Raw genomic sequence first — 26,708 nt, 5'->3', positions numbered from 1 at the left:
GTCAGTGAAATAAGTAACTATAGAATTCACTTTGAATTTTCTCACAAATTAGTACTGTCACATCACATTTAGTGCAATTCCGAAGTTTCTACACATAATTAATAGAAATTACTTAAACTCTTAAAACACACAAAACAAAATCTAATTCCATTTTTGTACTTAGTTTGTGCATTGTGTAGATTATGCTTATTTTCTATGCGAAATATGAAGAAAATGTGCAGGAAAAGTTTTGTTGAAAGAGCTTATACCTAATAAGCATTTAAGAATGTGCATCCAATTGTAAAGTGATTATGAAAAACAGCAAATTTTTTAATGAATAGAGAAAACACACCTAAGTCTCAGGGATGCAGATGGAGTAATACTTTGATGACGATACTGTCGAGCAGATACAATACTAAGTTGAAAGATAGACATGAGGGATTAATAGAAAGAAAGAATAGAATAATAGAATATTTAATAAAAAGAATTCAATCCAAATCTACTCAAGGCACTAAAGTGCTTTCAAATATTTAAAGGATATAGCTACTGGTACAATGGAAGAAGTTTTGCTTAACAACGACTTTAGTGCTTTGAAATATTTTAAATAGATTTGAGGATATTTTGATTTCTACATGACTAGATGAGATTTTAATGAGATTACTTAAGTTGCAGACTAGTACAAAAAGTTTTAATACATCCTTGTGGATCAATTTTCAACACATTCTAAGTGAATAAAAATTCAACTTTTAAACTACTTTAGTTGTTTTCATAAGTTTTGTGAATATTGCAGTTGTTTAAACTCAAAAGTTTTTGATATGTCCTTTAAAGTGCAGTTTAATATTTTATATTGAATTTTGCAAATATTAAATTTGATTTTTCGAGTGGAAAACTTGACATAATGTCTGGTTAATAACTAGTTCTGAGGTCGATTCCAGAAGAGATTTCTCCAGAACCATTCGTAAAGTATGTCATTAGTTGGAAGTGCAATTAGTTATTAACCAGACATTATGTCAAGTTATCAACTCAGATTTGATAGATCGGAAAAATATGTCATTCGAAATTGGTTGTGGCATGTGTTTTTTTGAGATTTTTTTTTGGAAACCGTTGCTAGAATCCAATTTTATGTTCTATGATTCTAAATGTATCTTAGTTAAATAAACCTTTAATATCCTTTATTATTCATAGTATAAATTAATAGATCTCATGATTTTAGGGTAAACGAATGGATCAAAGCACTTTGGAGTTTTGCCAACTCTGGACAAAATCCGTTTACCCTGGGATAGATTCATAATTAAAATTACTTAGGCAATACAACATATTTATGTATTATCTGAGTATATTCATGATTTTGCATAGGAAATGATACTTGTCTATACATAGACATTGAATTTGCTTAGACAATAGTTTACGGTTTTGTCAAAGTAGTGCCTATTTATGGCCTATGGATTGTAGGGCCGAAAGACTCGATTTCGACGAATTATCAAGATTAAGTCTACATGCAATTTAGGGTCCAAATTCTCCCAAATTTTCGAAACCAAGGTTATAAGAGAATTCTTTGAAGTCTCGATCTCGAGATATATTTGGAAAGTCTTGCTTTCGGTTTCGAGAGCCCTTAATGCATAGGTAATCATCCTAAAATAGGAAACCGATGGTTGACAACTCTGATAGAAATCATAAATTTATGCAGTTATAGCTTGAAAATATTCTATAGACAGCATTAGAATTATTAAAGTACTTGAAAAATTCCAGCTGTCAAAAATTAAATATTTTATAGACTATTTGATAAGTCCTCCATCCAATGAAAGAATGAAATGTCTTTAAAATTCTAAACGATCACAATTCATTCCTCCGTCTCTTTAATGAGAAAATAAGACTTAAGATAAGAACAAAAAAAAAATCTCCAGAATATACATTTAAATTCAGTACAGTATAAATTCAACCATATTACAATTCTCGCTCCGTTATAAATTTTTCTTGCAAAATTATGTGCATGAATTTAACATTTTTATGTCTCTATGTGCCTTCTCATAGCTCCATCTTATGAGACCGTTTTATGTTGCTTTTTTTTATTGTGCAAATTTTGTTCTTTTACTTCCTATCTAAATTTTCATCATCGCTTATTTTTTTTGATGATGCTATTTTCTTTACTTTCTTGTTAGTTCGACTATAAGTTATGTTAATACAGAACACGGTAAAAAAAATTATGAAGGAAGATCAAACAAAACAGAAAACACAAAATAAAATTTGCGATTCAAAATCAAGAACAAAAAAAAAAAAAGAAGAAAGAAAATTTTTGGTAATAACTTTTTCTGTGTCGTCGTTGTGCGCGCCCATACAGGCTGCCTCAAACGTCGTCTTTGTATGAAACTGCTTTTGCTTGTACTCGTTGAATTAATAGATGTTGAACTGTCATTTGATTGCTGTGATCCTGATGCACCGTGTCGTTCCGGTACAGCTATACTATTACTCTTTTTGAGCTTTGAATGACTGTCTCTTTCCGTTCCACCACCATCTTGGCTATTATAAATTTGATATATTTCATTTTTATAGATAAAAATCATATGCTGTACAATATTTTTTTAAGGTATAAATAAATGTGAATGTGTAGGTGAAAATGTGAACATATTCAAAAAAAAAATTAATAATATTATTATGAAATGTGAACTTTCTCAAGTTTATGTTTATCATCCTTAACATCCCACTTGGTATCATATTTCATTTCCTCTTTAGTTTATGCTTATTTCATATTTAAAATGGGAGATGAAAATTATTAAGTTTATTATTTTATGATAGTTTCACTTGTGATAGTTAGTTTAAGGCAAGAAGTGTCAATTTGTGTCAGGTATATGGCATTAAATTAAGTGTTGATTGCTTTCGAATAGAAGCTGATTCAGATCATTTTATTAGTGCGCTCTATTGAGACTTGATTTAACTGTTGACGAATAATTCGTTATTTAATTTTAAGAACAGTATTCAAAAGGGACACAAATGGAAATGGCTTTGCATAGCTCTTGTGTCTACATTAAATGGAAGGCTGTGGCATGCATATGGCTGCCAAATAGAAACGGCTTTAATTCACAGCTCGAAGTCGACTTAGTTTGACTCCAGTCAAGTCGACTTGCTTTGAATCGAGTCAAGTAGACTTGCTTTGAATAGAATCTAGTTGACTTGACTTGAATCGAGTCAAGTCGACTTTGTTTGAATCGAGTTGAGTCAACTTGCTTTGAATCGAGTCAAGTCGACTTGATTTGAATCATGTCAAGTCGACTTGTTTTGAATCGTGTCAAGTCGACTTGTTTTGAATCGTGTCAAGTCGACTTGGTTTGAATCAAGTCAAGTCGAATAGGTTTGAATCTGATCAAGTTGACTTGATTTAAATCGAGTCAAGTCGACTTGATTTGAATCTAATTGGTTTGAATTGAGTCCAGTCAATTTGTTTTGAATCGAGTTCAGTCAACTTGGTTTGAATCGAGTCAATTCGACTACAAGTGTGTCATGCAACAGCCTTGAAGCTTTCAAGTCATCAAGTCATTTAGCTTCCAAATCTCATTATCATCCCTACAATTACTTATCCAATGCCAAATCCCTGCACGTTCTGACAATAATTTTGATGTTTATTATTTTGACTGTTATGACATTTTTGTTCCTTCTATGACACGTGATACTTATTCACTACATAAATGTGTGTGCTAATATATCATGTATCATCCATGTGTCCTCAATATGAGGAAATGACAAATTTTTAAATATTTTTCAAACCGAACCAAAAAAATTGCTTCCTATTTCCACCACAATAAAATATGTATGTGTATACAGTCTATATTTGCTATGCGGTTGGTCGACATTGCTATTTGCAATCGAGTCACATAAGAATGTCTGGCATGAACGTTTTGCCCAAATGTATTCACAAAAAAAAAAGTTATAAAGGTCACTGCTGTGTCGATTCGTTTTATTTGTGCTGCGTATTTATGTAATAAGAAGTATTGGTTGGAAGGATAGTTGGTCGAAGGACGATGTAAAACAATGAATAAGGAAGAAAAGAAAAGTTTTTTTTTTTGGTTTGTTGGAAGTTGTTGCTTTATTATGTTTGGTTTAAGAGTTGCTTGGTAAAAGAGCAGCAAAATGAATGAATGTGAATCTTTTTGATGAATTAATCTCTTGACATTTTACAAGTTTATCTGATTTCTTGTGGCAAATCCCACGTGTTAAAAGGTTTCAAAGTCATATCTACCGAGCGACACAAATGAAGAACGGTCTGTCATATGGCGTCCATCTTGAATAGGCACAAATACATTTTATGTAGTTGATGGCAAGTTAACTGACTTTGTGGATGAAAAAAGAGCTCGTGGAAGACCAAAGATCTCCTGGAAGGAAGCTGTCGATAGAGACAGTAATTGGCAGACGGAAGCCAGCCATAAAGCCAGTTTTAGAGCTATAGGGGTCATCTGAGGAAGGCTGTGCATTACAGTGGATCTGTTCCGCCAGAGAAGTAATTAAGTAATTAAGATGACAAGTTAATGTCCAATTGATGACCAGTTCTAACGTATTTGTGTCCACTCGGGTATATGGGCCTAATTTTGACGGTTTACATTTGATGCCAATAAATAAATTTAACGGAAGCTTTAAAACTCCGTGTCGGAACCTTATTAATCTGTGTCACTCGGGTCTCTACATAATAACGCCAACTCTTCATCCTTTTATGCCAGCACATTTAATAATTCAGAAAATTTCATAAAATATGTGCAGTAGCAAATGATAAATTTATCATTTACAGCATCAAACGTGGGCTGCTCATTTCATTCAATTCACATTTTTTGCTGCTCATCATTCAAAATTTATTTTAATGGTAAATAACCATGGCAATCAGAATCTATAAACGTCTGCGGCAACTCATTGACAGTGGCAATTTCCATTTTCAGATCTATAAAAAAATGAAATTCTCATGATGATGACTTAACGAGAACGAAAAAAAAAAACATCTTTGACTGTTAAAAAGAAATAACAAAAAGCTTTTAACTCAACCAAAAATGGAAATGAAAATATTCGGAGGAACCAAAAAAAAAGTTTTTATTATTTTCTTTCTTTTATTACTTAACAGTACTTAAGACTTTTGTGCCTTGTGAATCATTTGTGTATTTAATACGAAATATAAAAGACGAGAGAAATCATCACACTGTGATTCCACTCAAGTTCACGTTTATTTTTGCTGACAATGAACAATATTGTTCTGAATAATTGAAGATTTTCATATAGGGGTGCAGGGATTAGTTGAATTTTTTGACAGTTTATAAGGATGTGCTGCTTAGCTGCTGTTAAAACTGATAGCTTATATTGTCAGCAAGTTAATTGTTAAATTTCTCTAGGAGTATCTTTTAGAGACATACAACATAGAAAAGAGGAAAATTTGAGTCCCGGCGGACTTGACGTTGACTGCAGACAAGATTTGATGAAATCCGAGCTAAGACCAAAATTAACTTGGCTTAGAATCAGATTTTCAGTCACTTTTACGCCGTTTGTCTTCTGTCTAGCCTTCCCAGTGTGAGTCTGGTTTAGAATCGGATTTAACCGAATCTATTCCAAATCTAAGGTCCGCCGGACTGTCACGGGATTTTGCACCATTTCTACATGATTTGTTTGTAAATGTTAAATGACTGTGTATGCCGCTAAACTTTTTACCAAGCGTTTCAGACAGCACAATGTGAATAACACTGATTTAGAGACATATTTTAAATTGTGAGGCGTAACTTGCAAAAGTTTGAATTTTACAACTCATTTTGAAATTTGTGATCATTTTGACATGGAAATTAATTGATATTGGCGAGGATGTAACCAGAAAATTACTTGGAAGACTACCTGGGAGGCTACTCGGAAGACAAACGGCATAAAAATGAACGTAAATCCGACTCCAAGTCAACTTGTCTCAGGCATGTGCTCGGATTTCATTTAATCTGGTCAAAAATTTGAGTGAAGTCGATATGGGGCCGGACTTTCGGCTATTCCTACACTACGTCCATTTCATGCTGTCAAATTAATTTTGAATTCCTGGAATTATAAAATGGCAAATACTTTCCGGAGTAGTAACTAGACAGCCATTTTTCTTCACATTTATAGATAATTTTTATAAAGAACTTCAACATAAATCACAAAGTTTAATTTCTTTATGTGGATGTCTCACCCCAGGAATTAAGTTTAAATGAAAAAGTTATCAATAAAGTTAAATTCCGTCGTTGCCAAGAGGAAAAGAAAGTTTATTTCCAATATTTATTTGCTTATGTTGTGAAAATATAAAAATTTCTTAGAGCTTATTTAATGTTTCTTATTTTCAAAATCATTTTCTAAAAACAGTCTTTACTGAGATCCGTAGTCATGGAATTTTATAAACACAAGTCAATAATTCCGACTGTTTAAAAAGAGTCTTCATTTTTATCGTTAATGATGTTAATCTTGTTGTCAGCGATGAATATTAAGTAGGTAAGTATGTTGGAAATTTCAAGCAATAAATAAGCTCTTTCAATTATTTCTCGTTAAGTCATTTAGTCTTCTTTTCGATTACAGAATTTATTGCTCAATTATATCTTCAAAAATTGAATCCCGAACAACACAAATGAAGAAGGATCCACTAAATGGATGCTAACTATTTTTGGCAGTCATGAGGACGTCAAATGGAAGCCAAATATAGGAAAATTGTGGCAAAACTTGCCCGAGTGTTTTTCGACAAAAAATTGGAAAATTGAGACAACATTTGGATTTTCCAAGAGTTTTTCAAATGGAAAATTGAGGCGGACTCTTCCGAGTTTTTGGACAGTATAAATTGAGACAAAATTTGGATTTTCCAAGAGTTTTTCACCACAATATAGGAAAATTGAGGTAAAACTAGGCTTTTTTGAGAGTTTTTCGACATAATACAGGAAAATTGATTTGGCAAAGAATTTTTAAAAAAAATTTTAAAATTATGGTAAAACTTCTTTTTTGAGTGTTTTTCGACATAATATTGAAAAATTTAGATTTGGATTTACCGAAGAATTTTTACCATAATTTAAGAAAATTGAGGCTGTTCGACTTTTCCGAGGCATTTGTATCTAATCGCTGGAAATTTTCATTATAATTTAGGAAAATTGTGACAATTCGACATTCCGATAGTATCCAAAAATTATAGAAAAATTCGACTTTTCTTTAACTTAGATTGAGAAAACTAAGGTGAAATGACTTCCGTGAAAATAGAGTTTTCAAATTACCAATACTAAATGTAATGGGGTTATGCACTTGCCATCGGTAATTGACAAGCGGTTGTCAGCAATTGAACTATCCTAACAGACAAAGAGCTTGCTCTACTTAAATTTACTAGTTAAGTATGCATGCGAGCGGGTTCTCAGCTTATTATGCATTTAGTCTTCTTGATTACAGAATTTATTGCTCAATTATATCTCTGTCTGCTAGGGCCAGCTTCAGATTTATACTAAGAGAGGCTATGGATTACAATTGATCTGTACAGTTACTGAAGTAAATATGGACATAATGATCAAATTCATGAGACATGCTGGCCATTTGCAATACGGTAATGAACTTGCCATTGGTAATTGACGAGCGGTTGCCAGCAATAGAATCATCCTTACAGACAGAGAATAGGTTTACTGAAATTTAGTAGTTAAGTATTTAGGCAAGCGGATTCTCAGCTCAATATGCTCTTGAGAGAATGCTCTCTGTCTGCTAGGGCCAGCTTCAAACGCAAACTAAGGAAGGTTAGGGATCTCAAGCTCCATTTCAGAGCCTTCTTCATTTGTGTCGCTCGGGAATCCAAATTACTCGACGATGGAAATTTCCAAAAAACGTTCGACTTCTCGTTGAGTTTTCTTTTTTTGAAAATCAGTGGGAAATTTTTGTTGATGAAAAAATTAAGACCTTCCTTTCAAACCAAAACTTTTCTTTCCGGCTTATTCACTGTGTTCGGGCTTAAAAAAAACCTTAACATCGACATTTTTCCGAGAAAAATTTTCAATATGTTGGAAGCAACTTTGTGCACATCAAACAGAAAAAAAAAACTTCCAACCAAGAAAATTAATTTCACATGAAGTTCATGAGGAAGCTTTTAATCAGCTTTTCTTTATTAATGTCTTAAAAAAAACTCGTTCTAAAAATGAGATAGCAAAAAAAAAAAGATAATTGAACTAATTTTAGCTGTTCCATAGCTGATTAATGAGCCATCAGCAACGAAATTAATGGAGGCTGTTGTTTGCTAAAAATGGAGCCATGACTTCCATGTCTTAAAACATTCATCTAAAAATGGCTATTGATAATGTTTTATTTATTTAGCGTCAGCAGTTTGTGGATGTAATAACTATGCATAAAATATTTATGTACATAACAATTTTAATCACTTCAATGTGAGCATTTTTATAGCAAAAAATATTGAGTGACTGGATGAGTATGTGGGATGAAGTTTTTTAATGGATATGTTGTGAATTTCAAGGAGAAATGGGGATGGATGAATGTGTATGAATAAATATAAAATGTGAATGTAATGTGACTCATTTATGGTGATGATTAATACTTTTGTGAAGTTGGATGTCAATTTTTGATCTTGAATCCTAATTGGCAAAGGACATGGTCTCGAGAGCTTGTTTTCCTTAAATATCACTAGTTGAGCATGATCGCGAGCGTTGCTCTAACCTTGATCTATTCTTGAGAGCACGGTTAATATTGTATATTGATGGTCAGACCTAATATCCAAGTAAACGTGAACAAAATGATGCTGATAATTTGAAAATTAATATTTCCGTCATAAAAAAAGGCGATATGGTGCCATCAAGGCATATCTACGTCACTTTAACGTCAACAAGGCTACGTGACGATGCTCGGTGACTATGTTGAGTCGCTTGAGATATACATTTGTGTTTCAGTCTTATAAAGAGATTGTGAGCTTTCAAAATTTGACTTGAATATTGTCCTTTGCATTAAGAATGTGTCTTTTGTCCACATGAGTCAATAAAACTTGGCACAGTGACTAGCATTGGTCCATACACTCAATATTCTCTGTTTTTAGTAAATTGAACAGAATTTTAATCATTGTTCAAAAAGCCTAGTTCACTGAGCAGCACCATATAGTAGATAAGTCATAGCCTCGTTGTCGCGTTGACAAAAAGACGTGAGGTTGCCCTGACGACAGCATGACGTCTTTTTTGGCCGGTTTCTAAGGCAGACAATTAACTTTATTTCGTCTTACTCATCAGGCTCTCTTATAACTCTAATAAATCACAAAAATTACACCCAACTTCACAAAAGTTCCACAAGCAATGAAACTTATTCCCTAGTCATAAAAGTATTTTCCAGAATGGATTAGCTTATGTCAAATTAAGTAGCTGCATAAATGAAAAATATGAAATTTCCATCACATTTTTTGTTGTTCATTAAGAATTGTTAATGAAAACTGAATTTTTATATAATGAGGATTAAAAATGGACGAGGAATAGAGGAAGATATGATGGATGTATGCCGAGCTGCACAGGATTTTATAAGTGATTGTGGTTTGGTATTTATTGGCGCTGCGATGTCCACCTGAAAGTAAAATTGATTTGCCACCAAGCCACAATCCAAAAATCAACATGTACAGCTCGGCCATGAAACCTAATGAATAGTTCACGTTCTTGTTATTCATTTTAAAAAGTAGGAATGAAATGAGGATAAGATGTGAGTAATGAAAGTTATTGTACATTTATTACTTGTGCACTTACTTGGTCTCATCTATGAAAACAGCTTCGAGTACTCGAGCTGCATAGTGGAGATTTTTCTGCAATAACTCGGCAGAAATTTCTCCACGTTGAAGCTGCCTTAAGAGACATCGTAATCTGAAATGAGGAAAAGAGAGAAAAAATATGAGATTCATTATTAGATACGAGATAAGACACACTGTATGAATTTTATTTATTCCTTTTTTCATGCCAAGATAAAGTAATAATAAAAATGCAAACAACTGCGGACGATGAATATGCAAATTGAAAAGCTCATGAATGTAATAATGTTGGGAATATAAGAATATAAGAATGAAGATGGAAATCCTTGAAGATTGGTGACTTTGGCGCATTTGTAAGATTGTTTTTCAAGGATTTGGGTTTATATGGGTTTACATTGAAGGTTATAATGCACTCAATGTGGATTTGAAAAGTCATATTTCATGAGAATCAGAGATAAAGCAGAACTAGAATTTGACTCGGATTTTCTATGGTAAAGTCAAAAGTTTAAGCTTACTCGAATCACTTCAATCTTTAAAGCTTATAATCTCTTCGATTTACATATTCTTTTGATACAGTCTCTGATTTCCTAACTTTACTAAGCTTCTGTTTATTATAAAATGCTGAAATTCAATTTTTAGGCCCCTTCTTCATTTGAATTATTACTGAAGTTCGGTTCGGTTCATCCTTTGAGCCGGTTTCTTAACTTAGCTGGCATATCCTCCTATACCCTATCCGAGCAGGTTATCCTAGTTTATTCCACGGGAGTAGATCATCTAGCAGAAACTATGGATTCCATTGAATCCATGAATTTCATGGAACCCATGAATTCTGCCAGGTGATTCAGACTCTTATTCCACTCCAATCTATTCTAATGACCGCTAGTCTAAAGAAGAAGTAGAGTGATGGGGTAGACTAAAATAGCATTGTATACTTGGGTAGGGTAGGGTAGAATATCCCGAGAAGGTTTAGATACCGGCCTTTTGGTATTTAAAACTTATCATCCAGTTAACTAAGTTTGAATATCCGAACGGTACAAATTGGTTAATCGATCAAAAATCAGACCCCAAGCCGACATGTCTCTGACTTGGTTTCAGAATTCGTTTAAATCTGACAAAATAGCAGAATGTCAGTGTCACACCAGTCTAGTGTTGAATTTTTAATAGATTCATTCACTTATGGTATTCGGGAATATATGAAGCTCCATAGCTTCATAGCTTGACTCAAGCACGGAGTTGAATTTCGCAGAATCTATCTGGAAGTCAGAATTAAGCCAGCCTAAGTACACTATTTTCCAACTTGTTAACTCCATATGCTATTCAGTAAAAACCAGCCGTATTTCCCATAAAAAATGGAACTTTTCCTCTACACTCTTCATTTTTATTGCAAAACAAAAACATTCAAAAAACGTCTTGAAATGAAATATTGTATGATATATTAAGGGTCGTGCATGACTGTGCATTCATAGCATTTATTAAAATATTCATTTTTTTCAACATGATGAAAACTCACTTGAATGTGCCCTTGAAAAATATTTTATTACAGACACAGCTCATCGAATGTAAATTTGTTGCCCGCGAATTCAATAAAACCTGAATAAATTGAGCATTTGGGATTGTAAAATTTTTTTTTATATGAAGCACCTCAGCGGAAGTGAATATGGGCATATAGAATCGAATATTGTAAAATAATTTGAGTTTTAAAAAATAATAACAAAAAATATTTTTTGACCCCATTCCATGGATGGTTTCATCCACATCAAAAATTACGCAAAAGGTACGATCAGCATAATGAATAAATTAAGATCCGGCAAAAAACAAAAAGTAAGGCAAAAATTTCCTCGTACTGAAAAAATTTAAAGTTGTAAAAAAAAAGAGGAAAAATAGCTTCGAGGTACAAAAAAAAGTTCAGATTTCTTCATCATGATTGAATAGATTTTATAAAGAGATGGATGGAAATATTAGAAATATAATTAAAAAAGATGCTGTGAATGTAATTAAAACGATTAAATTTCATTTTTCGCTTCAATAAATTTTTCATCCAAGTTTTTCCTTCCAACAAAAAATTTTTGTTTTGCGGGGGGACTTTAAGGTGAACTTTTAGTTCTTGTGGGTAGAAAGTTTACTCTTTTGGAATAAATGGTCATTTTGGAATTTTGTTGTACGTTATGAAACAAATAGAAAGGGTTCATTTATGTGTGATGTCTACAGATTGTAACCTTGCAATGGTACATGTATGATTGGGAGAGTAATAAGGGGATACAGAATACGTATGGCATTTTGCCATACAATCGAGTAACTCCCGATAGCTCAGAGATAGTGACATGCAACCCAAAATCGTAGAATGTGGGCTCGAATCCCATGCTGGATTCGTTATTCGGAAATATACCTTTTCTGCTTTATTATATGCTTCTTCTTAACAAGAAGTGCCTTAATAGCTCTTTTAACAAATTGTGGGCCACAAAAGCAAGTACCGAAATTGAATTCTTGGGTTCGAATCCCACCTAGTTATTTTCAGAAGATACTTCGGCTCCTTAAAAGAAGCAGCTTGTGGCAGTTTAATGACAGAAGATCCAGAATTAGGCAAAGATGGGTTGTAAGAAACAGGTTACGAATGGCTTAGTAAGAGTGAGAACGAGATACGAGAGCTGTAAATGAATTGTGGAGGGCTTTTAATGAAAGGGACATGAATGTATTTTAACATATTGAATAATTGTAACGAGAGCTAATGTGAACACTGATCCTAAGATCTAAATAGGGTTTTTAATTGACTTGTTCAGCAGTCAATGCTGAAAAGCTGAAAAACAAAGCAAAACTGCTTTGAGAAGATTTTGCACCGAAATCGTTGGTCAAGGCTGCCTCCTATTGTAAACTATAGGCAATAATGTTATCATAAGAGTGGTTCTGATCCCATTATAAACTGTAGGTCTAGGTTATGAGTGATAAGGTTTGGCGAAGGCTCAATCTTTAAACTGTAACTAGCACTGAGAAGCATAGAACGCGAAGCTCTGGATCTGTCAGATCTGAAAACATAAAATATGATTTTTTTGTGGAAAATTCAAATTTTAAGTCCCCGTCATTTTAAAACGAAACCAAAAAGAATCTTGCCACATTTTGTTACAGCACACATTTTAAGATTCTCAATGAAAATTTAATGGAGCATTTTCAAACAACTTTTCATTTGAAATTTCTTTATGTCTCACTCCGTAGCTTCACAATATATTAAATTAAAAACCCAAAAAACAAATAAACTCAGCATATTCATTCCGTCACTCAAATTATCCTCGATAAACAGAACAAGAAGGAAAACTGAAAATAACTTCAAGGCAATAAAAAAAGTAAAGTTCAGGTAATTTAATATTAATTTGACATCTCTTTCTCATTTACTTTCATTTTATATTTGTATTTATATTGAAATTTGAGATGTGTAATATAAAGATATGTCGACGAGATATGCCTAGATCAAGGCAGAATGTAAACCTTTTATGATTTCCGCTTATTCAATTTGCTTCTTAACAAAAAAAGTTTTATTTTTAAAGCATATGCTGAGATGGTAATCATGTGGGATCAAGTTTATGAAGCTTGAATTTTCTTTGGAAAACTTTCGACGAGTTTTGAGTTATTTTCGTATATCTTGAACAATTTAAGAACACTTAGAGGATGTATCAGTGAGTGATTTATGAAATTAGCTTATATGGGTGGCTTTGAGTGATTTGGGAAGGGATGTGGAATTGATACAGCGGTTGCAGGTATCAATGTCATTTTCAGTAAACAAGAAATAGTCAGTTTGTGGTTCTATTCGGTTCTAAATATCATAACAAGCTTAAATACATGACATGTATGTTGGAATGGGATTTCTGTAATGTTTGTCGATGACATATCAATTGGAGTGTAGTGGTATATATGACATATACTAGAACAGCACTAATTGTTCGCTAGGGCACCGCTGAGTCACCGTTTTACGGTAAGGTACGAAGTTGAACTGATGAGACTCTAATAAGTGAATTTTGACCCATTTATACGACACTTTGTCATATAGTCGAATAACACTCAATAGCTCAGTAGTTAGATTATGCTAGAGAAACCTTAGGACGTGGGTTTAGGTCCCTCTCGAGATCCATTTCAGAATTTGCACTCTTTCAGTTCAACAATGTCTGGTTATGGGTCAATCAGCGAGTTTAATTTCCCCAGACCTACTATTTCTCCTATGTTGTTTTCTTTGTACATGTTGATTTCGGAAATGGTCGGTTGTAAGCCCTACCATCCTTAGTCTGATTGTGGGGCTGCCACCCTTCAGACAAGGTGGTTTAAATAGGCTTTTACTCTATCCTTTAATGTACATATCCCGGCACATAGCTCGGTCGGTATACACTGACGTTAGGTTAGCTTCGGAGTCAGACTTCGGTTCCCCCAATTCCACTATTTCTCCTTATAAACCAGGACATCATTTATGAACAATCCCCTTATATCATTCCACGAATAATTCAATAAACATTTAAGTTCGTCAATAAACAAACAAGCACTGTTTGCATACATCATATCCTTATACATACCTTAAGGCAGCTTTATCACAAGCATCTGGTGTATCGACAGCAGGTAAATTTTCTGTTGTCAAATCTACATTTTCTAAATCATTTTCTAAGTTAGAGGTTGGTTGCATTTTTAATCGATTTTCTATAAACGAACAAATACCGCTATTAATTTTAGATTGTTGGCTATCAGACGAAAATGTGTATTGCTCTAATTGTTGGCTATCTGTCGTTGATGTTGATGTCAAATATTCAGACTGAGGTTGTGCTGACTTCTTTCCACTTAGTCGACGTACTATCGTCAATCCGCTTTCTGCTATGAAAATAGAAAGAGAAAAAGTAGAAAATGAAAAGGATTTGAAATGGAAATTTTTTGCAACAAAAATTCTTTTAAGGACGAGAAAAATATTCATCCGTCATGACATGAAGTATGTAAGTTGGTAATCTAATATTTATAAGTATGAGGGGACAATAAAAAGGGTTTTTAAGGACATTTTTTGTTTGAGAAAAGAGAAGTAAATAATTTATTTAAATAAAATTACGGTAGATTTTCTGCTAAAACGCATTTGGGTTAGCTTTGATGAGGGAAGAATATGAATTTTACTTTGAAGATTGAGTTAATACAAGGATATTTAATTTTTGTAAAGATTTAATAAGTATTTAAGGTATGAAACCTTCCTATAGAGTTGTTATAGATTGTCATATAGGATCATCATTTAGATTAAATATAAGGAATATTCAGGGTGGTACAGGGCGTATTTAGACGCCTTAGAGACAGAAAAATAGTGATCAGAACCTTTTACAGTATCCCAAAAAGCACAAAAATCCGACTTAATTCAAGATTGAAAATTTCATCCGGATGAAATTTCTTTTGTTCTGATGAAATTTTGTCTTTATAACTGATGAAATAATTTTAAGTGCCAATGCTTCGCGTGACTTTGAATTGGTGAATTGGTTTAATTCCGGAAACATGCCAGAGTCATGCCAACCTGATGTGGAGGTTTGGATTGATTACCCACCTTATGCAAATCGAGTTTATTTCTTCAATTGGTTGCACTATTTTAAATCTCCTAATCTTTCCACTCTTCCTGAAATGTCTGGCTAATCAAAAATGTCTGCTATTTTAATAATATAGCAAAATTCTGATTTAATATGACATGATCCTATCATTTATTTTTAAATTTCTGTCCTTATGTACGTGGGATCTTCTTAAGGAACATTCGGAAATTACGTAACTCCACTCTAACAATGTCCCAAAATCTTCTTCTTCTTCGTTGGCTATACAGATTTATTGGGATCCATGATCTGCCTTACATGTCTCCTAAATCAGGCTTAAGTCTGCCAATTGTCAATACCAAATACAATATTATCTCTTTCAATTATTCTGTAACCCTTCCTCTCCCCTAAGCATTACGTAATTGCCGAACATTCCCTTACATAAATTGACATAAATATTCATCTAATTTTGATGATTAAATTCTGAAAAATGGTCAAAATTCCTCTTGAATCAAAACAAACTGCCTACAAAAATGTGCACCAATTCTCTTCTCAGAAAATTCCTAAAAAAAGGTTACAAGATATCCTTTTATTTAAAATTCCATATGTTTTCATGGGAATAGATACAGCAACTACAAATGTTAACAAGATAAAACCTTCGAGATTATTATTATTTTATTTTTTTAGAATAAAATATTGGATTTCGAAATTAAGTTGAATAGAATAAAGAAAAAGGGATGAAAATTCCTCGACCTTAAATTTCACATAATTCATGTCTTTAACTTACTTCCTATTTGACCGTTTCTTGATTGTGCTTCAGTCTGAACGTTACCGCTACTGGATGTAGCTTCAGTGCTTTTTAAATCCCTTAATGCTATTGAATCTGTCTTATTTAATATAGTATCTGGTGTGCTTGCAACTGTAATGAAAATAGAAGGAAAGCATAAAGTTAAAAAAGGAGGAAAATGGAAAGTTTTATTTATTTTTTAAAGCTACATCACGTAATTTTTTAGATTTTAATGCCAATGTTTTTAAACCTATTATCCCAAAGACATCAAACTTCAAACAGCAATAAGGCTACGTAATTGGATTAAAAGTTTATAGAGTTTTTGAGATGGAAACTTTCAATTGTTATTATGTGAAAATGTTCATGTTTAAGTATTTTAAAGAGTTTTTAAGTTATTTGAGAGCTTTTTGGAGGAATTCATATATGAGTATGTAGGTTTTTGTCATAAATATTCAAAATTCTTGTAATCGTAGTGCAAGATCATGTTTGGATATCACTAACTGTCTCTATGACAATTAGATCTAAGACTTCCTCTTTTCTTTAAATGTTGTAATTCATAACTATGTAAATTTGATGTCGACTCAATGTCTATGTATTATATATGGAAAAGCTAGCTTAGTTCGAGTCTACATGATAGTCGGAAAGCAAACGGAGAAATGACCAAAAATCTTCCGTCAGACCAGCTTGTCTCTGGTATGGTATCAGATTCCATGGATGATTCCTGATTCTAAAGAACAAATTTAATTCTTTTTTAAGCCGCGTCATCAAAAGAATGCTCCAAACAAAATTTTAATCCTAGAAGACTTTAACGTCTTGACTTTAATGTCGTGGCTCTTACTTGGTACCATATTTATTGAAATCTGAACTCAGGACAGATTTACGCTGGCATAGGAGCCGATTTTCCTTATATTCTACGACGTGTGCTTTCAAGAACTCATCTTCATACAAAATTCAAATTGACTTCTTACCAGAGCTAACCAGAGCTTGAAGTTGATGAGAATTTTATATGGATTCGAATGGACTTTTACATACACTTATACAATTCAGAGTCAACTTCGAGCCCTGCTCTTAACACAACCCATAAGTAAACGACTCCTTCCTTAATACTTTTAAAATTTAATTTACTGATGATCTACTCGAGATAATTGTCTTACAGTTCAGAGGGACACAAAATGTGATTGAATAAAGAAGAAGGACGATAAGAAGGCCAGAAGCCATCTTCATCTTGTTACAAGTCTTGTTAAGATGAGCAAAATAAGAGTATTATAACAAGATGACAAAATAGACTTAAAATGGACAATATAACATATTTTCATGAGCATTGAGGATATTTCCTTACTGATGTGGAAATTATGAAGCATCAAAATTCGTGCTGGTGAATTAATCCCTCCAGGAATTGTTTTTGTTATTTAAGGACATCCGAGTTCCTCCCACACATTATTTAATTTTGCATAGAAATGATGATTATCATTGTAATTTAAACTTTTACATACTGCTTCATACATTGCGTAGGAAGCATGAAGTACCAGCAATTACTACTTATACCCTGACTTATACTAACTCCTACAGGTTGAAATCATATACTTTAATCAAATTTTACATACGGATATTCTATATTCACTGAAAGGTGATATAGTATGCATGTAGAAATAAACTATGTCTTTATTCCGTATAAAAATAACTTTTATAGCTTCAATCTAAGCAAAAAACATCCTTGTAAAGTACCACTTGCTTTCCAGCTAGTTCAAAGTTTATGTCACTCACATCTATTGTTTACTTACATAGTAAAATATTGAAAAAGGTACAAAAGACTGACTTGATTTTTCATGTTTTGTTCAACAACACAAAATAACTCTAATCTTTTGTTTCATCACATACAATAACATGCATTAAGGATGAAAAACGTGATTTTGTAGTGTTTGATGTTATTTTTTCTATGCATTTAGTTGTCAACAAGGTCAATTTGTTGTCAGAAAGAAATATAGGAAGTGTGAATACAGAGTTGTTTTGCCGTGAGGCGATGAGGTTCGAATTGTGATTGAGACATGGATTGTGGTGATTTTTGTGATGTTGACGTGCCAGGCAACTTTACAACGACGACAGGTATGTAATTTTAAGTGAGCGATAAAATGGTATCAATGGCCTAAATGTTAGAGCATTGAATTAAATGTCAAAGAAACTGGGTTCAATCCCAGGTCATATAATTTTGATGTCTTTGGCACACAATGTGTCTCCATTGCTAGGTATATCTACAAGGATATACAATGTGCATAAGTAGACAAGTGCTTGCAATATTCCTTAATTCAGATCCCCCTTTAAGCTGTAGGTCTATAGAGAGTAGTTCAATGGATCATTTATCGAATTGTTTCGAGCTCGTAAGACTGAGGCCTTCAAAAATTATACCTAGTCACAATTTGTGAGTCGCTAATCACACATTCTGAGATGACGTAGCTAGAACAATGAAAAAACCACTCAAATTCATCTGGACATTACTTGAGATTGAACCCGGGCCATTTGGGTTGATCAACCGACAGTCTAACCACTACGCCACTACTGTTAAATCCAGGAAAGCACGTGCTGTTTGATTGGCTGGAAAATCGACTCCAGGGAGAATTGGCATTGGCCTAAGGCTGAATTTCATCGAATCTAGCTTGGGACTAGAGTTAGATTAGCTTGAGGCTGAATTTTCAGTCATTTCTTCATCGTGTCGTTTCAAAAAATTCAAGTCTGACTAAAACAATAAAAAAGATTTTCAAATCTTCCCAAATTGTACTAAAAACTTTAATCCAAAAAGCACCAGACACCCTCCCAAATGCCATAACAAATTTATTCATATTCCCCTAAAAATACATTTTTCATCCCGTCATCACGACAACACTTTTTCACATAAACGATGAAAAGTTGTGAGATAAGAAATTAAATTTCAATTTACAAAAGCACCCTGATTCCTAAAACTCATTGTCTTGGAGTGAAAATTTATGTGGGATATTCTTTGTAAGGATTCTGGTAAAACAAAATAATATTTTTTTGGAAACATCTGACTTAGAAAGATTATGCCCTGTGAAAAAGTTTTTTTATGTGCGATGATGCCATGATTTACTCTGAAGGATGTCCCTTTTCATATTTTTCCACTTCCATCCTTCCGTCTTCAAAAAAGCTGAAGCAGAACATAAAGAAGAAAAGCTTTTGAAATATAAACTCTAGTTCAGGTCGTGCAAAAAAGGCTTTTGTTTACCCCAACAAATGATTTTCATTTCTAATTCTAGGAAGGAGGAGAGCGGCTGTTGCTTCTCCACGTTTCCATGGAGCTGATTTATTTTTGCGACAAGCAACAGTATGGTAAACATTTTTATTTCTCATCTTTACTTTTCTTTGAAATTTATGATTTTTTTTTATTATATTCAAATACAGTTGAGAGGGCGCAGTTGAGAGATGTTCTTGTGTATTTTGTGCTTATATTTCAATTTAGATATAAAATGCGTCTTGAATGCTATCGATGATTTATTCTGAGAAAATTGCTTTCTTTTTGCAATTTCAGAGGAAATTGTTCAAAAATCTGTTGATATTTTGTCACACAGTAAGATGATTCACTAGAATTGTCTAAAGTAAGTTCTAAAATATTTGCCATTTTTCAAGGTTTCGCAGGAATTCCAAGTGACATTAGAATTGTCTTGAGTATTCTGCGAATCCTTGTCATGTCAACAACACTATGACAAATAGCACAACTCGGTTAATCGAGCAAGAATCTGCCGCATCACGGTATGACTCTGTCTTGATGTCAGACTCGGATCTAAGTTGAATCATGTCGGACTGGGCCGGATTTCGGATCGATCAGCCGACTTGTTCTATTTATGCCTATAAAATGATTGGAAGATCCGGTAGTGGAAATCGAACCCATGCATACAGAAAATAGGATTCCGGTGCATCTAGTAGACCGAATATTCTGTAGAATAATCTGATGAATGTCGCACAACATGCATGCAAGAAAATATTATTTCAATCACAAAAATTCTGCAGAATATTCGGTCTACCAGATGCATCGCACCCGAAAATAGTGATACGCATATCCGGTTAAATGCCTTACTTTTCAGTCATAGAGAGCTTACTCCCGAACTGACAGATCTCTCTATATATGGATTGATACCTCATATATAAAGTCACAAAAGTCTTCTCTTTTCATCATAACATCACATTAGTATTTCAACCAACTTACATCATGACAATTTTGTATAAATATTTAGTATTATTAAAAAGCATCTCTTTTGAGAGCATTATTTCAGATCTTCTTTACATTAAAAAATGTGTAAGTCATGAAAAAAGCTTAATTTAAAATGTGTCAAAGGGAATTTTTATGCTGCATGACTTCCCACGGGATTCATTTACTTTTACCTTTTCTTTTGTTTTAGATGCTTTTGTGTAAAGAGAATTAATTTTCTATTGAGTCTGTATATGTATTACTGTACCGAGTGATATAAATGAGGAAGGCTCTGTTTTGGAGCTGTGAAGGTTCGGTTGAAGCTCTTTTATTAGCACCAAATGGAAGTCGGCTGTATTTAATAGACATATGGATGTCACACGGATCCAGGTTCCATTTTGTGTTGATTGCTAACTTATTTACTAACTTTAGCCAAGCTACGGCTAGGAGCCTAGGTTGGTACAAAACGCTTCCCGCCTGGCTTTATTGCTGGCTGAATCACAAAGCAAGCAGTAGCCAGTGATAGAGCCAGCTTCAGGAGCCGACTGGGGGAGACCATTGATCACACTTGATATGTAAGGTCAGCGAAATAAGTTAGTAAGTAAGAATCACAATGCTTGTACAAATTCTCAGTTTCGACATCTAATTGGCATTCCTTCATTACCTTCCTACTTCAGGTTGTTTTCTATTTGGTATTTGGATAAAAGAGCTTTGGCGAATAATTTAAAGCTAAACTTGTGTAGCTCGGTATTTTAGCATCAAAAAAAGTAATTCACAGTAATTCATTGTTTGTAATCATGCTGCTTATGTGTTTGTTAGTTCATACTGAAAGCTTTTATTATGATGTCAATTGGGAGACCATAAAGCAGAGCTCGAAGGTAATTCAAATTTTATATGAAGTTGAGTCGACTTGAGTCAACATTTTCATACAAAATATGAGTCTACATCGAGTTCTGACATAAAATTTGCCCCAAATTTCTTCAACTGTTCGCTATCTAGTCATCAAGTGGCAGTCATCAGGTACATCAACTTAAAGTTTATGTTAAGGTTTACAACTTAAAGTTCAGGAACTCAAATCCTGACAATTTTATGTCTATTAATAGAAATTAAGCATCATATCCGCTTTGATGATACTTTTTTGTCTAAATTATTCATTTAAACTTTAAATAAACCTACTAAATAATTTACGACATTTAATTTATTCTAGTCTTAAGTCCTATGAAGTTACAAAATACAGAAATTAACCTTTTTTTCCTTTTCTATGCATTAACAATAACAAAACCTTCATTCAATGTTTATTTTCGTTTACACAAACAATAAAAGAGAGAAAACAGAACAGAAAGACATCATAAATGCCATGTAATGACAGCATTTTCCCATTCCACAGCACAAGCCGGGATAAATGGAAGAGAATTCGAAAGGAAAAAGAAGATTAGAGGATGAAAAATAGCGAAGTGAGAGACATGCAATGCATACATAAAGAATATCCATGAAAATTTTCTTGGCTTTATGAGCTTTTTGGGAAAACGATTTTTCTATTGAAAGCTTTTTAAAGGCAATAATTTAATTCAATGAATCGATAGACATTTTTATGTATTCGCTCATTTTTGCTGTCAATACGATGCTTTTTTATGGTGTTAATGGAGAATGTGGGAGACAAATTTTTGGTAAGTACATATGCTGTGACTAAACAGTTATTATGAATTTATTTTTGTCATAAATTCATTCAAAATACATTTAATAGAAGATGGTTGTGGATAAAGTCGACATGGGAATTGAAGATTTTTGCTCGGTCTTAAAGTATTCAGTTTTATAGCATATGTGAAATTTTTTAAGGGGACGGGACTGAATGAATAACTTTTTTTTTGTATAAAACATGAAAATTTAGTCGAATTTGGGATTTTTATGTTGAAAAACCCTAGTCTGAATAGCACAACTTGGGTTAGACGATCAAAAATCTGATCCAAGGCCAGCGTGACTCAGACTTGGCATCGAATTCGGTTTAAATCCGGCAACATGTCAGAGTAATGTCAGCTTAGGGTCGGATTATGGAACGATTAGCCCACTTTTGGTATTCAGTAGCAAATTTCAGAATTTTTTTCAATGAGGATCTTCAAAACCAACTTGCTGAGTTCCTGGAACTAAGCCCAAGTTTAATTGGAAGATTCATATCAGTGAGTTAATGCAGTAAATCGCAGTTTAAATGGGTCAAGATTCAAAGTGTCGTCAGGGCAACATTGCTGGCACAAATTAAGAATGTCGGCCAAGTAATGCAAGTATAATCCAATTGAAAATTGGATGACTTGTGGTCGCCATCTGGAAGCCACGAAAAACTTGTGCTGATCGAGTAGATACAGTAGCGCTGGGCTAATGTCTCTAGCGAGAATATCGTGCTGACCGGAATAAGTCGCAAATATTCCTTCGTATGATCTTAAGGATATCACAAAGCTCAAAATCTTCTCAAGACCAAAGGATGTGCTCTCAAGAGCAGAGATAGGAGAAAGTAACGCTCATGAGCATCCTCAATTAAAATTTTAAATCTACTTGTTAAGAATAGCCAACAAAAGGCAGACAAATTGCCTTCAAACCTCAATCTTCTCACTAAAAACCCCCAAAAATTACAGCACCGAAAAAAAAAATCGATGAATTTTCCTTTTTTCCATCATAAAAGAGCGGAGCATCATAACAATATTCTTTTTTCCCGTTCATGCGATAAATCTATTCTGTTTACAATATATATTGATGACATTATCAGCTCCATTATGGTGAATAAAGCTAAGCCATCTTTTATTGCTCTGCATTTTCATGTCAATATGGCAGCAAATATAATTTTTCTCAAGCATTACAATTTTTTTTAAAAAAAATTCACAATGAATTTTATAATTTTATTCATCCCAGTCACGTTTCTGACAGTTTTTGTGCGATAAATTTTTTACTCGACTGCTTATTCATTATTGTCATTATTGGTGTTGTCATTTGATTTAATCAAGTTTCTCATAATATATTTTCGTATGCCATTTTCGTGAGCACAAAAAGTTAAGGCTTACAAAATTTGTGATTAGATCAGTCACGAACATGTGTCCATAAAATATGGCTTACAATGTATTAAAGCTTAAGGTTTTGATTTTGATGTCTGTTGTGTTCAGAGTTGGGAAAAGGTGGGGTTTTGCTGTCTATCAGTCCACCTTCCGGAGATGGCCAATTCCGCAGGTTGCCACCTTCTGTCGGAGCCACCTGCGGAAGGGGTCATCTACGGAAAGTGGACAGGTAGACGACAATCCCCGGTCGTGATTCAGCAAGCTTTCATCACCGATTACTTCTACCTGCCTCTCAACTCTGACTCTGTTAATTAAAATACTGAGATTGATTGAGATGTGCTTGAAGGGTTTGTAGATGCTTCTTCGTAGGATTAAAATACTTGAAAATGAATTTTGTTGATTTCTAGAAATCGATATGATTATAGCCCAAAGTTAAAGCAGTAAGCGCAAGGCCAACATTTTCATAAAATCTATCAGATGCTAGAAATGTCAATAAATTTCACCCATTGGCACTAAATAACATTTTTATTTGTCAGTAACAGACTTTGACATTGTAAGATATTTCATGGCTTTTGATAAGGTTGGGGCTTTTAGTTAGTAAGTTGCAAGGGTGAATTTAGGGAGAGTGGTGGATAGAAGTGCGTCGGGGTTGGAGGTCAACCTCTTCTCCCATTTTTGGGCAAGAGCTTTCAATTCGCTTGGGTTTTCGTAAGTCAAAGTGGGTCAGTAGCGGGAATGGATTAGTATTTCGGTATAAATATGGATCATGAGTTTGAGACTCGGCAGGGCAGTGCAAACGTGGCTCAGAGCCTTAATTTACAGGCAGTAATGTCATCTGATCCCACTTTAAAATGTAATTCTACTAAATGCAGTTGATCTGTACGGCCAGCAAATAAGGAAGTAAGTACTACTGACCGCAGAGCTCTGGTGCAACCTCACAAACATAAAACATATCAAGTTAAAACATAAACGTATGCTTTATTAACATTATTGATTGCGCCTTGCTATTAGATAAATTGAAATACACTTGGCTATAAAAATCATGAATTTTTTACAAAAATAGATCAAAAACTCTATAAAGAATCCTTGATTATAGCCACTAGCTACATATACAGTAACATCAATTTAAAACTTTATAATATTCTATAATGAAATTGTATATAAAAGGAAGCCTTTGCTATAAGAAAACGAGCGAATAAAATTGAAAAGATGAAATACAAAACTCAGAACGCTGCTGCTAATTTTCTCTCTGTGATAAAAAAGAGAATCTCAAAATCAGCAGTGACTTGTGGCTGTAAAAAAAAGAAATAATGAAATAAACAACATGAAAAATGTGTGGAAATAAAAATCTTCGTGGGGATCTTTTTGAATTAAAAATGGAACTGGCAAGCCAAAATGAAAAAAATATAAACATTTCAATTTCGGATGTGTAGATTTGAGGCTTCGGGGTGCAATTATGGAATATGAAATTCTAGTTGGGTTCTCGAAATTTGAAATATTTATTAAGAAGGAAATTGAGCACAATTTATGGCTCTTTGTGATGTGGAAATGGAAATGTCACTGAAAATTGAACTTTATGAATTTGTGGAAGCAAAGATGATTGAATCAGCAAATATCGACTCATAATTCTAATGATCCCGAACAGTACAACGTATACGCAAGGGTACCCCTATGTCGTCATATTAAAGAAAACCTTAAGTACACCATGACAGCTAATTACGATCTATTTTTACAGATTCAGTAAATATGGTTTGCCACATTGTGCCACTCAGGAATAAAGCAATGAAAAAACAAGTATGGTGTAGGATTTAGTAGTTAGCGGCTGCCGACCGCACTTTTTGACCTAAATCAACCTGAATTCGATCTTTGTATGGAAAAAATCTTAGGTCCACAAAATGTAAATTTTTGAAGATAAATTCGAAAATTAATAAAAAATTTCTATAGAAAAGCTCTAGTAATTTAATTTACATGAAATGCACGTTAAGTGCATTTAGTCACGTACCATAAGTTCTCAAATGTAAAATTAATTGTTGTATTTATTCAGTTATCAAGTTTTATTTTCTTGAAGTTAGGCAAGCTATTGAGACAATATTGACCCCCAAAAACTGACAAATTGAACAAATAAGTCATTAACATGTCATTTTCATGCTCAAATGTGTAAGTTTTTATTATCTTTAGTATGGTTAATAGTAGTCATATGGTAATTAGAACTGGATTAGTGTAGATAAAGTCACACATAAATGTGACAACTTTTTATAAGAAAACGAGCCTCTAAAATTTTAAAACCTGCTTTTTAAGTTGATGAATCGAATTTCAGTTCAATGAGTGATCTACAAAGATTAGGAATTAAAACATAGAAGCAATTGAACTCTATGTTAATGTTTCGAATAGTACAAGTTAGTTAATTGATCTATGATTCGGTACCAGACCGAAATGACTCTGATTTAATGCCGAATTCGATTAAAATCATTGTTTAAGAGTCCTCGGTCTAGAATAATATCGGTTAGTATCGATTTTTGAACCAGTTAACTAATTTGTGGATTTTGGGTGTCTAGAATGTTCACAATGCGTCCCTCAAATCCATCAAAACTGTAAGTAGTAAATTTTATCTTCAATTAAATTCACAACAATCACAAAAAATATTTAATTTTTTGCCCAGACGTCATCAAGCATTCACAACAGCAACAATGCCGGCAAGTGAGAATAAAAGCATAATAAAATGACATCCGTAAGCGAAAAAAAAGAAAAGTTGAACGACGAAAATTGCCATGCGAAAATTATTCACTTGACAGTAATTATTTTAATGATTTTATTGCATTTTGTGCACAATTTTTTTTTGTGAAGTTCATGTGTTATTTGATAACCTCGTACAGCAAACAATGTACAGTGCACGCACACATACAGTCTCATGAGTTGTTTTTCGAAAATCACAGCTGTAGATCTTTTTCATTTCTCATTCGAAATGTTATTTTAAAAATAAGTTTTTTTTGTTCTTCTTCTTTTTTATTCTCACACCGATTGTGATATTTCAGGCAGTCTATTTTGATCAGTCAGTCAGTGAACAGTGTGGAAATTAAACTAAGTCATCTGTTTGAAATATAAAAATTTTATTTTCTTACTGCTGTGTACTGCTGTGTATCATAAAAAAAGTAAATTGCGTTGACCTTTTTGCTTTTTGTTGTTTTTATGGATCATCGGTGCTGATTTACATAAAGAAATTCCTGATAAATAAAGCACTTGTTGACAAAATATTTGTTTTTTCACGTAATGAGCTAGCTTTTTATGGATAATGATTATGGAATTTTTCAAGATTTTTGTGATGTGCATTGTAAGGGTTCTAGAGACTGAGAGCAAGACATACGGTCCAGTTCTCGGTTTTTGTCCCGATCCTAATATCGGTCTGGGTCTTGGTTCCGAACTCGATCCAAAACAAGATCTCGGTACCGCTCTAGTACTTAAA

General features: G+C 33.4%; 1 protein-coding gene across 3 annotated transcripts in view; it reads right to left on the bottom strand.

The window, feature by feature from the left end:
* LOC139097264 (dual specificity calcium/calmodulin-dependent 3',5'-cyclic nucleotide phosphodiesterase 1A-like) overlaps nt 1–26,708 on the bottom strand; it is an 89,094-nt gene that overhangs the window by 28,333 nt on the left and 34,053 nt on the right. Inside the window, exons 2-5 of one of the 3 annotated variants that reach the window (XM_070649055.1) lie at nt 16,016–16,147; nt 14,257–14,545; nt 9,708–9,821; nt 2,284–2,496 (exon numbers count right to left, since the gene is read on the bottom strand). In XM_070649055.1, the coding sequence (XP_070505156.1) occupies nt 2,284–2,496; nt 9,708–9,821; nt 14,257–14,545; nt 16,016–16,147 (748 nt within the window). Of the gene's footprint in view, nt 1–2,283; nt 2,497–9,707; nt 9,822–14,256; nt 14,549–16,015; nt 16,148–26,708 lie in introns of all 3 variants that reach the window. The other 2 variants (XM_070649054.1, XM_070649056.1) reach the window with 2 other exon arrangements.

Source organism: Chironomus tepperi, unplaced genomic scaffold (assembly GCF_022539635.2).
Source record: "Chironomus tepperi strain 1889 unplaced genomic scaffold, CSIRO-AGI_Ctep_v1 contig_418, whole genome shotgun sequence".
NCBI classification, from domain to species: Eukaryota; Metazoa; Arthropoda; class Insecta; order Diptera; family Chironomidae; genus Chironomus; species Chironomus tepperi.
The sequence above is the reverse complement of the archived record's forward strand: the minus strand, read 5'-3'. Positions and strand labels throughout refer to the sequence as shown.